A 14,434-nucleotide genomic window follows, 5' to 3' on the forward strand; every position below is an offset into this window, starting at 1 on the left:
TTACAAATAATTTAAATTCCATAAATGTATACATGAATTGTTCCTTTATCCCACAAATACTATTGAGCAAACTAAACCAAAGCACCATGCTAACTAGTGACTGCATGATGATGAGGGGGAGCAGGCACTGTTCATGGATTCATGCAGGTAAAATCCAATAAGACAGATATAAAGATCGTCACATAAATGTTTAATATTTGCAAATTGACCTAATTGATGTGAAACAAATAAATGCTTCAAGTAAAGCATGAGAAAATGTCTCTTTATGGAAAAGTAACTATAAAATATGAGTAAAATATTATTTTATGCATTTGAAGCATCAAGATATGTTGTGCAAGTGGTCTGCATAGTTATAGTTAAGAAAACAACATTGTTGTAAAATGTAGAATATATTGAAGACAGCATAGGCCTAGTTCATAAATTACATTTCCTTACCCACACCAAACAAAGCTTTGTGTATTTTTGTGCAATATCAGTAGAAGACAAGAACAAGAATCATTTGAAAGAGGAATAGGATTAAGATTCTCAAAAGTACCTGCTTCTCTGGTAGTGCCATTGCTGCTAAAAAAAAAAAAAAAAAAAAAAAAAAAAAAAAAGATAGGATTCAGGATTCAGTTCAGGCTATATACTTTTGTTTCTGTTTTTAATAGAAGTGCTTAGAAAAGAGTTTTCAACTTAGCCTGCATGTGAAATTCTCAATGCATATGTGCAAGAGAATTGAACACATGTTCACATTAGAAAGCTTCACAGGGTTTAGCGAGTGCTTCCATAGTGATGTCTTTTCTGTTCCAGGTGACTACGTGGTCATGTCTGTCTACTTTGATCTCAGCAGAAGAATGGGTTACTTCACCATCCAGACCTATATCCCCTGCACCCTCATCGTTGTTCTCTCCTGGGTGTCTTTCTGGATCAATAAGGATGCTGTTCCAGCTAGAACTTCTTTAGGTGAGGCACGTCTGCTGGGGTGCTGGTATCCCAAGATAAGTATCCAATATAAGCATGTGTTATTTCTCTTTCTAAGTTGGTTGGCTCTGAATGCAGCAATTGAGTGGAAATTCGTCTTTTATGATTTTAAAGATAGTCAATATAGTTATTTATTTATGGGCTTCCGGGTTCTAGTTCGATTGTTCTATTTCCTTAATTACCTCAGAATGTTTTCTTTAGTATGTTTAAAAATAAATTTAACTAAACATGGAAGCAAAACAAAAACCCACCCAAAACTTCATTTCAACACAATTTTGTTTTTCTCTGTGGGACTAATATGCCCTGGAGTCTCTCTACAGTCATCCATAGGAGTATTTACTCTTTCCCAGCTCTGTATACGAATTGTCACATAATTCGATTAAAATCAGCCAAGGCGGAAGTATTCGTAACTTGGAGAGGCAAGCATGACAATCACGAATTCATTCTTTCCAGAATCAGTTGCCATATATTTTCCAGCAAACCACTGGTTGCTGTTTAATTACAACAAGCATAATTATTGTGATGATAGTTAAATAAATTGTCTCTTTGTAGAAGAGACATCCAGTGATTAATTGTGGAAAAACACCTCTCAAATCTAGAGGAAAAAAAGTGCATTTAAGATTGTTTACAATTTCCTCAATGTTTTAGCTATGATGGTATTTAGAATTTTACACACTTTCTTCACTTGACGGAGAGGACATCTACAGATCAGAGCAAATCTACATACTCAAGGAGGGCTTTAGAGTTTATGTTCACAGATTGCATGAGCATACAATGCAAATCACAGTTCACTTTCATTGACTATGTGCAGCTGAGAATTGCATGCCACACTTACTCCCAGGCTGGAGATACAAAATCTTGTGATTCTCAGAACATATGTTATGAAGTCTAGCTATCTTTATTTCCAGTCACACATAAAATAGGACTGTGAAATACCCTTTATTCTCCCTAATCAATGGTTTTCCCAAATGCAAAACACATTATCATTTCCTGTTCCTAACTTGAAGGGTTTTATTAGGGTAAAGTATTCTGTGCAAAGCAAGCTGGGCAGAGAAAAGCCTCAAAAATGGTAGTTACTGTCATTTTCTGACAAAATGATCAGCACCAGGTTATTAAACTGAGGGCAGAAGTGATTACTGGAAAAAAAGAAATAATTTTCATATCTGTCCTCTTCCAAACCCAATTTAGTTTCCAATCTGTCTCAGAAATGAAGTTATTCTGATTTTCCTTGGTATATGCAGTGCTTTGTGTTACAGATCTTATTCAACATTTAAAATATCTTGCCTAATGAAATGGGTTGAAACAAATTCAAAATATGTTGAACCTCACACTTTAGGGCCATTACTTGCCTGTTACCCGTCTCCCCCCCCAAAAAAAAAAACATAAATGTGTTGTTCATCTCTGATATAATGCTTAGAACCTTGCTACCTCCTCAATAATTATGCAGTTAATTTATATAACTTTAAATGAAAGAACAAATGCACTAGTATAATCCCACACACCCTTTTCCACAAAAATATTCCATTCAGTCTTTCTTTGGGAGCCTGGATTCCTATGATCAAAATATCTTTTGTAGCTCATTTCAATCATTCATTAAATCATTGTTCAGAAGCAACAGACCACTTGGAAAGAAACAATCAAGGTATGTTGAGGAAGAGGACTTGAGCAAGGAGCAAGTAGGTGCTTCTATCGATCACTGATAAGTCAGGAAATCTCAATGTTTCTTGTACACTTGAGTATGGTCTGCTGCACAGCCGGTAGCCAGGGAGGATTAATCATCCTGTAGTGAGAATGTGTGGAAAGATGAAAAAATAAATTGGTATTTTCCACGCAAGTATTCTGAGGGTTGACAACCCTGAAAAGTCCATGCGTAGTCTATAACTACTGGAGGAATTAGCATGGGCCTCTGTTTTCATCTCTCCAAGGTAAGAGAAGTCTCATTTCTACATTTACCAAACTAGTTTACAAAACACATCAGGCTATCTGTTGGTTAGTGAATCAGGTAAAAACATCATTTCCCTCTTTTTTAATGCTACTTCTTTTCTCTTCTCTGAAAATGCAAAGAAGCAGCTCCTCAAGTTATATATTACATGACTCTGATGGACTCTCTTGTGTCTTAAATTGCATCTTTCCCATTTCTTAATCAGTATTTAAGTAATGTGTCAGAATTTGTTTTGCTTAAAATGTCACATAATGGGTCTTCTCAAATGAATGCATCTGTGATGTTTACCAACAGTACTGACATTTTCACATTTTCATAGGTCAACTTTAGCTTCAGGACTGATTGTGAAAATGAAGGCCAAGTTTCCAAGTCAGTTTTTAAGTTCTCTACAAAAATAGAAGGTGCAATTAGGTACAATCAGGAAGTTCAATATAAATTATGTGTGCCGAAACTAATTTCTTTTTTAGATTAAAAAGTAGGTCTTTATTCTCCAAAATAAATAACACAATATATAACATTTGTTGAGATTATATACTACATCAGTTCTCTCTGTTAGTATGGTTTTATATGACTATAACAAGTATCAAAAATAAATCCCTTTAAGAGGCAAGATGTTCAAAGTTTCACAGTTTTCAGATCGTGGTGACTTGGTCTTGTTGCTTTGGGTCCATGATGGGACAGCATGGCTTAGCCTTCCTCTGAGGAGGAGGTATGTTTATTTGATGGCAGATGAGAGGAAGGGAGGGAGAGACAGAGGGACAGAGAGAGTCAGAGGCTAGAATCGCAATATCCCCTTCGAGAACACATGCCTCTTATGACCTAAGTTCTTCCCCTATCACTAAATGGTGAAACATCTCCAAGTACTGTCAATGTGAAGACTAATAAGTTATCTCTTGAATTCCTGGACATTTCAGTTCTACTCTACAGTCCACTCTATGCACATTATTTAATAATCACAAAGAAACTTTGGCAACTTCCTAGTGCTCTCCCACTCTCTACCACCACTTATTAGAAAAGGAACATGAATCTTCCTAAGGTTCCTTCAGGATAATAAGGAAGACTCTCAAGTCCACACCAATCTTTTAATTAGGAGTCTTTAATTTCTTCCAAATACATGGTGTTTTATTCTGCATATTTCCCTATATTCATGAGGAATAAAACAATGTAGTTCAGAGGAAAGCATTTGATGTCAGGCTACTTGCATTATTATCTCATCTCTACCTTTTACTGGCTTTCCACCTTCAGAAAGGAGATTTACAGTCATAAAGGGTCATTATGAAGATTTTTTGAATAATATGTAATGTGATTGGCCGAATACCTGGTCAAAAGTATGAACCTCCTATATATCATAAATATGTATTTACCTATTCAAATATAAGCTGATTCTCTTTAATCTTCCATATATACATTATTTATCTGTTTAATTACTCATTCGTTTATTCATTTCTTTAATTTTTAAAATTTATTTACTTGTAGAGATGGCTCAGCGGTTAAGAACACTGGTTGTTCTTACAGAAGACAGGGGTTAGAATCCCAACACCCACATGGCAGCTAACAACTATCGGTAATTCCAGTCCCAGGGGATCTGAAAGCCTATTCTGACTTCGCGGGCATTGCACGAAACGGGTGCACTTACCTACATGCTGGCAATACACGCATACACATAAAATAAAATTTTTAAAAATTTATTTACTCTTTTGCCTGAATGTAATACCCATGGAGTGCAGTAGGGGGCATCGGATTAATCGGATTACCCTGGAACTGGAGATGAGAGCAGTTGCTTGCTGCCATGTGGGTTCTGGGAACTGAACTGAAGACCTCTGCAAGAGCAGCCAGTGCTCTTTTTTTTTTTTTTTTTTTTTTTTTTTTATTTTTTTTTTTATGTTTTTGAGACAGGGTCTCCCTGTAACACCAGCTGTCCTGGAACTCACTACGTAGACTAGGCTGGCCTTGAACTCACAGAGATCCGCCTGCCTCTGCCTCCCAAGTGCTGGGATTAAAGGCGTGCACCACCACGCCTGTTAGTATCTGTTATCAGTTTTTTTTTAAACTTTATTGAGAATTTCATACATGCATGTAAGGTGTTTTGATCAAATCCATGCCCACTCCCTCCCTTCCAACTCCTCCAGTATCTCCCCATCACTTTTTCCTAACAACTTCTTGTATTTTTTTTTAATGGGGCTTTTTGCTACTCTAACAATCCCCCCTCAGTGCTCTTAACCGTTGAACCATTTCTCCAGCCCTCATTCATTCATTATTTCACATCAACATTCAACAAATATTTATTGACTTCTAGTATTATGCTCAACTATGAGGTTACAAAGGTAATCATCCTGGATGCCTCTTATCACAGAGCACAGAGACTAGAAAGGTAGATGGATTCTTTAACAGTCAGAAGCAGCCTAGTATTGAGTATGGTATTTACAACCTTAGTCCCTTCAACCACTCCTCCTCTCTACTGAAGCCTGAAGTTCTTTTAACTAAACATTGGTTTTACCCCTCTGTGTGATTTCATAACACTAGGAAACTGTGATGGTATGCTAAGATGAAATGACCCAGGAAAGCCATGTGGTCCTTGAAATAGCTAAACTCTGTGGCAATGAATATAAACAAGGGAGTAGAAATAAATGTTACAAATTTCATCTTTTCTTAACGTATCCTCAAAAGTTTTATCATTTCTCGTTCATCTTCTAAAACCCACACCTGAGAGAGAATTGCTTTTGCTCTTTTTTCATATGATGCTGCTATTCTTCTCTGTATCTTCCTTCTCCTGCGCTTTCCAACTTGCTATGGCTGGTTCCTTTGAGTTGACTCAGCACCTCCATTTGAGTGAGGGGAATCACATTTAATCCTACAAGTCACGTGTGCAGAATTGATGTTCATTGTATATCATTATTAACTTTTTTGAGTCAGGGTGTCTTATGTAGCTCAGACGGCCCAGGAACTCATAATCCTCCAACTTTCCCTTCTCTAAGTGCTGAAATTTACAGATATTAACCACCACACCTGACTCCTTGCATGTCATTAAGTAATGGAATATTTGCGGGGGGGGGGTGAGCTTGCCCGTGAAAAATAAAGGCACAAAGCTGGTGATGGTATAGAACTATTGCTTTTGCAGTACATAAAGATGCCTCCAGTCATTATAGGAAAGGCAGTTAGTATCATAGAATTCTATGTCGTCAAAGGGTTTAAAAGATTGAATAGGGGCTGGAGATACGGCTCAGTAGCTAAAATATTTGCGATCCAATCATGAGGACCTATATTCAGATCTAGAACCACATAAAAGCTGGACAAAGTAACATGCATCTATGATCAGAGTATTCCAACAGCAAGGTGGAAGACAGAGACAGGATACTGCCAGGAAGTTACAGGTTAGCCATCCTGGTATATGTGGTGGAAAACTAAGGTGACCCTGTCTCAAATAAGGTCTCCGTGTGAGGATCAACACAGGATGTTGTCCTCTGACCTCTGCCTGTGTACTGTGGCACATGTACAAACATACAGAAGCACACACACACACACACACACACACACACACACACACACAAACGAGTAACCAAGTCCTCAATTGTTAAGATGATTTTTTATAGCAAGGACTAGAACCTAACAGAATTCTGAATCCATATTCCCATTTTACACACAACATATATTTTGCAGATGAATCCCCGTCCCTTCCTTGTTTGATGCATTAGGGTTGTCTTAATTTTTCCTTGTCACGAAGCAACCAGTGGGGTGAGGGCACGACTAGTTTGCTTGGGTACTATTGAACAACAAGTAAAAGAAGACTCTTAAAATTTTGCATTTCATTTCCTTTTTTCAAATCCTTCTACTTTTTACTGTGTGGGATGTGGTTGGCCCTTTAGCCTCATTTCCTTTGTTTAGAAAGCCAGAATTGGAAGCTTTGTTCTGAAGATAGGATGAAAAATAGACACAGTATGCTTATGATAGTGCCACATACACACGCACACACACACACACACACACACACACACACACACAAGAACATTTCCAGTGAATGTTATTATATCACTTCTGAGATAGTTATTTTCATTGTATAAATCTTCCCAGAAACATCAGTTATACCCCACTTCTCTTGTTCAATAACTTTGAATGATTTCTCCTTGTGATTTAAAGAAAATGTCTGCCCAGTGCATTCACCACACGATATCACTTCTGCTGTACCAACATTACTTTGATCTCCCTGGCCCTCCACAGATGCTAGGAAGTCTAAGATTTCATAAATTGGCAAAACTTCCTTTCCTTTGCCTGCCTTTAATTTATTAATAGGAAAAAGGTTGGTTTTGTTTTACATTTGAAACTTCAGGTTAAGTAACAATGCCTCTAAGGACATTTTGTCCATGAGCACTCCATTTAAGGATGCTCTCTCCATCCCTGCCACATTCTATGGCACCCATCAGAAACTGAAATCACGCTTTCCTTTGCTACTTCATTCATACTGTTCTCTTCTCACTAGAATACATAAGATCCAGAACCATGTCTATTATATTTCCCAGAATGCATTCAGTGCCTACGATAACAACTGACACATAGAAGACCGACAACATTCTGTATGGAGTGAGCTAATTCCAGTTTTCCTGTGACACCTCCTTTCCAGTTACAGAAGCTGTCTGTCAGAAGTCATAAAAGAATGATGGCCTGGCCTTGCTGACTCAATCACATGACCTATTTTCTTAATTCTCCTGTGTAGGAATCACCACTGTCCTGACCATGACCACCCTCAGCACCATTGCCCGGAAATCTCTGCCCAAGGTCTCCTATGTCACAGCCATGGATCTCTTTGTATCTGTCTGCTTCATCTTTGTCTTCTCTGCTCTGGTGGAGTATGGCACCCTGCATTATTTTGTCAGTAATCGGAAACCAAGCAAGGACAAAGACAAAAAGAAGAAAAATCCTGTATGTATCATTTCTCACAGGGACAATTGAAAATTTCTAAGGAAAGATCATTGGGTTTTGTTTGGTTGTGTGCGATCTGCTTTCGTTAGCTTGCCTACACACAGGTTCAGCACTTTGTGTTCTAAGGTGAAAAGAGAATGTGGTCCGTTTATGATCATTTGTTAGTTGAGGGATCCCAGATTCTCTGAGTCAGACTCTTTATGCAAACGTAACTTCCTGTTTTCTTCAGTTTGGGGAGATAAAGCATGGTGAGTGATGTATACATGTTTGAGTTGGTATTAGTGTAGATGTCATTGACGTCTGTCTTTCCTTCCAACTTACTAGACTACTTTTAAATTATCATTTTTAAATTAAAACACAAAGTATTCCATTAGGAAGCTTCAGATTCTTGAACTTTATAGGTCATAACACCTCTGGAAATTGTGTGTGTGTGTGTGTGCGTGTGTGTGTGCGTGTGTGCATGTGTGTGTATATACAAACATAAATATAGTACTACAAGAAGACTTCTATTCATTGTATACCTACCATGTTTCTCTTAGTTTTAAAAACCAATGATTTAGTACTGTTTGGGCAAGTTACTTCCTCTTTCTTTGCTTTCTCTTATAAAATAAAATCATATATTAAACATAAATGTCTAATGGGGCTGCTATAAAAAATAAATGTTATAATGAAAATAAGCAACCAAAACATATAAATGTTACAAAAAAGCTACAGGAGAAATCTTAACCTCAGTAGATAGAAACATAAGTTGATACTGATCATAAGTGCAGTTGCCAACCAAATTTCTTTCAGTGACATCTTGATTTGGAAACAGGTAAGATGACTTTTGATTGTACTAAACCTCAAAAGAAGAGATGAGGCATAAATATAAATTACCAAAGCTATTGTCCTTTTTTTGTGGGTACTGAGGACAGCATGTAGCTACCCATTTACCTACCTGACTCAGTGTATGGCTTACAAGAGTCTCTATGAAAGTAAAGCTTCATTCCCTGCTGAGAGAAGAGCAAAAGTAGTGGCCCTTCCTTCCTTGATTGGCAGCTTTTCCTAGTTTTCTACTCTAAAAGACATGAGGGACATCACTGTAGCTACCAATCTGACCATGGACTATGAGCTGATTAGATTATAGGATAATCTAGCTGGGTATGGGTCATGCCCACTTTTCCTCAGTAACCATGAGGAAATCCTCCTAACGGCACAAGTCTGTTTCAGTGTAAGACTTTGTAGCAAGTCAAAAGAACAGCATCTTTATTCTTACTCATTAATGAGAACAAAAATGCTTATTTTCAATTTCCCCAATATATTGTGCTTTATGCAGCTTTTCCTTTCCCTCTCTGCTTGTCTGTCTCTGACTTTCCTTTTTATTTTCTTTTCTTGTTTGATTTTTCTTGCTTGCTGTAGTTTTTGTCTGTTTGCTCCCTCTTCTTCACTCTCTATTTCATTCTCCCCACAATATGACGGCCGTACGAATACTCACAGGGGACAAGGATGGGAAGCAGGCTTTCAGGCAAGGCCTAAAGTCCTTTAGCAAAAGTCTCCTGGCCTTCCCCAGCATCTATGTCATGGCAATGGGGGATTTGGTGTGGGGGTTAAAAACAGTTGGACTCCTTAATCCAGGTGCACGGAAATATCAGAAGAAAAATGGAAGACAGAATGGGAAAGGGCTTAAAGAAAGCCAGAAAATGGAATTCCTGGAGATCCTTGTGCCCTTTTTTCTTTTATGCCAATTTGTTTGCTTATCAAAAGCAGTAGCAGCCTAGGGGGTGAAGGAAAACCTGAAATTTTATTTTCCTTTTTTACTGTGCCCTTCACTCCTGTCTGTCAAGAATCGCATATTGATTCTTCCTTAATGAAAATCAAAAAATTAGTATTTCTCTACAGGGAGAGTGTTCAGTAAGAAGCATCCTCATGCGTGAACAACATTGCCCTTTGCAGTCACATAACTGTGGGTTAATTTGTTGAAGATTTGACTACCGATTACAAAATCTCATTTTCAGACTTTAGGCATATAACTTATCTCAAGTTCAAAACTCACCTCTGTGTTTATATTTTCAGTTCATTTTACTTACTGTGTTTCAAAATGTATTTTTAATTTATCTTATTTTGTTTCTCTCTCCTTTTATTCTTTTCCCTTCTTTTTTATTAAAAATTGCAATTCTCTTTTTCTGTCTACAAATCCAAAGCTTCTTCGGATGTTTTCCTTCAAGGTATAATGTTTTTGGAATGGAAATTTCACTGCATGCTACTGCTGAATTTAACTATTAACGCTTTATATGGTGTCTTATTTTTTTTATGAGTAGACATTTAAATATTCTACCAAAGATGGCACATTCAAGGTGGAGAACACTCTCTAGACCTCTAGAGCTGATTCAGCACTAGACATAATTTGCATAGGTTTTTATTCTATACATAGCTCAAAACCACAAGGGCAGTGAGATATCTTAAGTGATAAGCCCTCTATAAACTCAAAGCCAAATCTGACCATCTCTCTTCATATGTAAATATGATTCAATTTCACTGACTACGATAACTCTGTAAAAACTAATAAAATGAAATTTAAGAAATTATTCCCTATATATCTTGAACTATACTTGAGAACTTTATATGAATAAAACTGTCTTTAAAAGACTGAGTTGAAATATTCTTCTTTTCCTACAAAGATAATCACTTGGCCTTTGACTCTGTGAAATATCAAAATGAGATTTCGATTCTCTTCTCATAGCAGATTTAGAGACTAGAGTTTATATTTATATTATTTGAAAATTAACGCAGTCAAATTAATATAAGCCCTTTAGTTTTATTTTTATTATTGATTAAGCAGAAAATATTAAATTACTATATATAGTTAATCGGTATTAGCTTCTCCTCTTAGTCTATGAAGAATGTGATAAGTAATAACATCTTTTAAATTGTCATTCTCGTTTGAATGTATATAAACATTGATGAAAATTTTAAGTCTCAACTTGGTGAATGATAGACAAACTGTAGTCTCTTAAAATATAAGCTAAATCTTTCTGGTATGAAATCAACAAACATCTGTATTTATGTATGTATAATAGCATTTGCTATTAAAGTCATTTAATACATTTTTTTCATTTAATGGGTTTCCTATTTGGTTATAAGCAAGCATGACATAAAATTTGATTTCAAAATCAATGCATTTTTATTTCTCTGTTTCACTCATATGCGGTACCATTAAATAGCTTCATGTAACCAACTTCACATCTAATAAATAGTAGAATGAGATTTCATGTAGTTTGATTTAAATCTTTGAACTTTGAGTTCTTTTGGTGTTTAATATTCTTGCTATAGCTATGAGCTTGACGATTATTTTCAGCTGCACTGCTTAAGCTCAAACTTTGAAATCTGCAACTGTGCTATCCTTCTCAGTTCAATTTTTACCATTGTAGACCACGATGTCATAGCAGTCTCCTGAGTGCTCATTTTCAGATTCATCATCACATTGGTGACCTTGTGGAGGAAAGGTATAGCTTGGATCCAGTGTAACTAACTTTGGTCCTCCTTCCCTACCCTGTCTCAGGCCCCTACCATTGATATCCGCCCCCGATCAGCAACCATCCAAATGAACAATGCCACACACCTTCAAGAGAGGGATGAAGAATACGGGTACGAGTGTCTGGACGGCAAGGACTGTGCCAGTTTCTTCTGTTGTTTTGAAGATTGCCGAACAGGAGCCTGGAGACACGGGAGGATACATATTCGCATTGCCAAAATGGACTCTTACGCTAGAATCTTCTTTCCTACCGCCTTCTGCTTGTTCAATCTGGTTTACTGGGTCTCCTATCTTTACCTGTGAAGAGGTATGGTTTTATTGATAGGGGTCTTATGCACTGAATCTCATGGAAAGAAAATGTCCTTTCTAAGTCCACTGAAATAATCCCGTACGTAGTCATCGATGATATGAATTTGTCTCTCTGTCCTGACCTGGTAAAATGTATAGTGTCATACTGTCTGTGCCCAGCTCTCCTTTGATAACTGTAATTTGAAGTTCAGTGTGTGCTGTCTTTCAAACCTTCAAGGCAAAGTAAAGTTAGAGCAAGAACTGTTAGAAGGATCAAGATTATTTTGAGCTTCAGCAACTGAAAGAGTGGAAACCTCATTTATTTATATTGGTGGTGGCTGTCCTTGACTCATTTATACAGTTCACTGTAAACCGTATAAAGCTGTGTCCTACATTCAGATGAGGTTAAGTTGTAGTAAATTGGAACAAAATAGAATACCTCCCTCATTTGTGAAGAATCACAACTCACTTTCAATAGAAAAGCCTAGACTAGAAATCTATTATACCTTTATCCCAAGGTAGGAAGAAAATTTCCTGCACATCATATGTACAATGCTGTAAATATTTCAGTAATATAGACTGCTTCAAGTTTAATGCATGCATCTCTTTAGAGCCAAAATAAATGGATTAGAGTTATCATCACATAGTACTGTCTTTTATTTTGTGTCTTTGGGGGTATAAGAGTACATGAATGTAATTACAAGGATTGGTGCCTGAAATTGGAGGAAGGGATTAATTGCATTCTTCTTCATGCATGAAGATTCAGTTTTTTTAATTAGGTTTTTCTTGTAAGACATATTAAAACAAAATTTAGGCTGAATAATTGGCATTTGTCAGCTTTAATATGCCCGATTTCATAACTAGAGTCTAAAGTAATTGTATGTGCTTGCTGTTGTACTGCCTTCCGTTTAGGATGAGAGTTCTTAACAGAATTGACTCTCCATCTCAAGATCTGCTTCTAGTGGTGTGAGTGCCTTGTGGGCATAATCCTTGTCAACATCTTGCATTGTGCCTGGTACATAGTCAGTGCTTAATAAACATGGTTTGAGGCCAGTCACCTTCTTGTGGTCTGGTGAATCTCTCTGCTATGACAGGGAAGAAGTGATTCATCTTTTCACATTGGTGTAGTCAAGTGATGGCTGATTCTACAGAAACAACCAGAGGATCTGAAGAGTTGTAGCTATTGTGTTCATCTTCAATAATTTGATTTTGGGAAAATCTGTATTCCTTTTTAAAAGTAGCATCTATGTCCTATGTGTATGGGTATGGAATTGATGACTTGAGCATAGAGTTTCTTAATTATTTTTTCGGATTTAGTTATGAGTCAGTTTGACCCATCAAAAACTCTTCTTGTGAACTTATGACAGTATGAGCAAGATTCATACATGACTGGTATACAGCAGGTTGTATTCTATATTTGGAAAAAAAATGTACTGAAGGTTAAATTAAAATCAAAATCTGAGAAAGAATACATAAGTGATTTACGTAGAGGTTGCTGAGCTCTGACTGCAGGCTCATTGTGCTCTGTCTTAATCAGATGACTTCAGACATGATGAGCTGAACCTTATCTTTATGTGATCATCCTGAATCTTTATTTTTCTAAAATAGTATTCTTTTGCCATTTTTTCTTCTTTAAGGCAACCATTGCTTAAGTCAAAATTAAACTATAATTAGTGTAACTCTATAGATAATAAAAAAAAACAATAAAAGAGAGTGACTTTTAAAAAAATCAAACCACGTAAAATTGTCGTTAATTCATCTGGAGGAACCTTGAAAACATTCAGCTTCCAGCTTTACAGACCTTTAATATCCCAGTGCTTTAGTATTTAACCTCAGACAAATGTAAATAGAATGAATTATTTTCTTGTTTTAAGTTGTCAAAACAGTCAATGTTGACTCTTTTGGAGAGTTGTTGGCAAATTTTAATGATAAGAAACATGATATTATTGTCAATTTAAATATGTTCTGTAATAGGGACACTAAAAAAGCTAGCTTTCCAGTGTGTGCATAGTATTGGCAGCATAAATATATATTATATATCATATAATTCTTAATTATTACCTGCTCCCTCTCTATGTACTTGTGAACCTTTTCACAAGAGAGTTACCTAACGTGTGGACTTTTACAATAAAAATGCTGCATTCTAATCCATGGTGGCATCTTGGGTGTCTGGTTGGACTGTTTTTCTTAAGGATTACATCCTCTTTCCTATCTCATTTCTCCAAATCCCCTTTAAGTGAGCTCTGTCTGTGAAATCTATGTCTATGCTTCAGCAAGTTATTCTCTTCACTAGGAGAGAGAGAGGGAGAGAGAGAGAGAGAGAGAGAGAGAGAGAACAAAACATTTGGGGATAGAGTAGAAAAAAAGTTAGGCAGGTCAGCTGGGGCTACAGGAAGATCCTGCCTCAAAAAGACCAATAAACATATACTGTATCATCAAATTGTGATCACAAATTTACACACTGCTTATTTGCCTGTTGCCAAGGCAGCCTTTGGAAACCTCTACTGGTTTCTCTCTCTCACTTCTGCCCTTTCCATGCTCTACTTTTAATCCCACCTCAAACCACCCCTCCTAAAAGAATAGAGCTGTCCCATCTGCCACAAAGTGATGCTGTGTAATGGGAGTTCTTCTGGAAGAACTGGTGTGCAATTCTTCTTTAAACTATAGGTCAGGGGCTGAAGGGGGTGACTAAGTGGAGAAAGTTGTTGCCATGAAGACTGGAGTTTGGGTCCCCAGAGTCTATGTAAAGGTAAATACAGTAGCATGCATATCTGTAATCCTAGCACTCCCACTGAGATGGAAGGGGGAGACAGGAG

At 36.9% G+C, this 14,434-nt stretch overlaps 1 protein-coding gene across 3 annotated transcripts in view; it reads left to right on the top strand.

Moving 5' to 3' along the window:
• Window positions 1–13,765, top strand: part of Gabrg2 (gamma-aminobutyric acid type A receptor gamma2 subunit) — a 96,163-nt gene extending 82,398 nt beyond the window's left edge. For 2 of the 3 annotated variants that reach the window (XM_029557943.1, XM_008821677.2), the window contains exons 7-10: window positions 793–945; window positions 7,614–7,819; window positions 10,000–10,023; window positions 11,358–13,765. In XM_029557943.1, coding sequence (XP_029413803.1) covers window positions 793–945; window positions 7,614–7,819; window positions 10,000–10,023; window positions 11,358–11,633 — 659 coding nt within the window. In that variant the 3' untranslated portion in view covers window positions 11,634–13,765. The remainder of the gene's footprint in view (window positions 1–792; window positions 946–7,613; window positions 7,820–9,999; window positions 10,024–11,357) is intronic. The other variant, XM_008821678.2, reaches the window with a different exon arrangement.
• The last annotated feature ends 669 nt before the right edge of the window (window positions 13,766–14,434 follow it).

This window comes from Nannospalax galili, unplaced genomic scaffold (genome assembly GCF_000622305.1).
Source record: "Nannospalax galili isolate Female #2095 unplaced genomic scaffold, S.galili_v1.0 scaffold667, whole genome shotgun sequence".
Taxonomy (NCBI): domain Eukaryota; kingdom Metazoa; phylum Chordata; class Mammalia; order Rodentia; family Spalacidae; genus Nannospalax; species Nannospalax galili.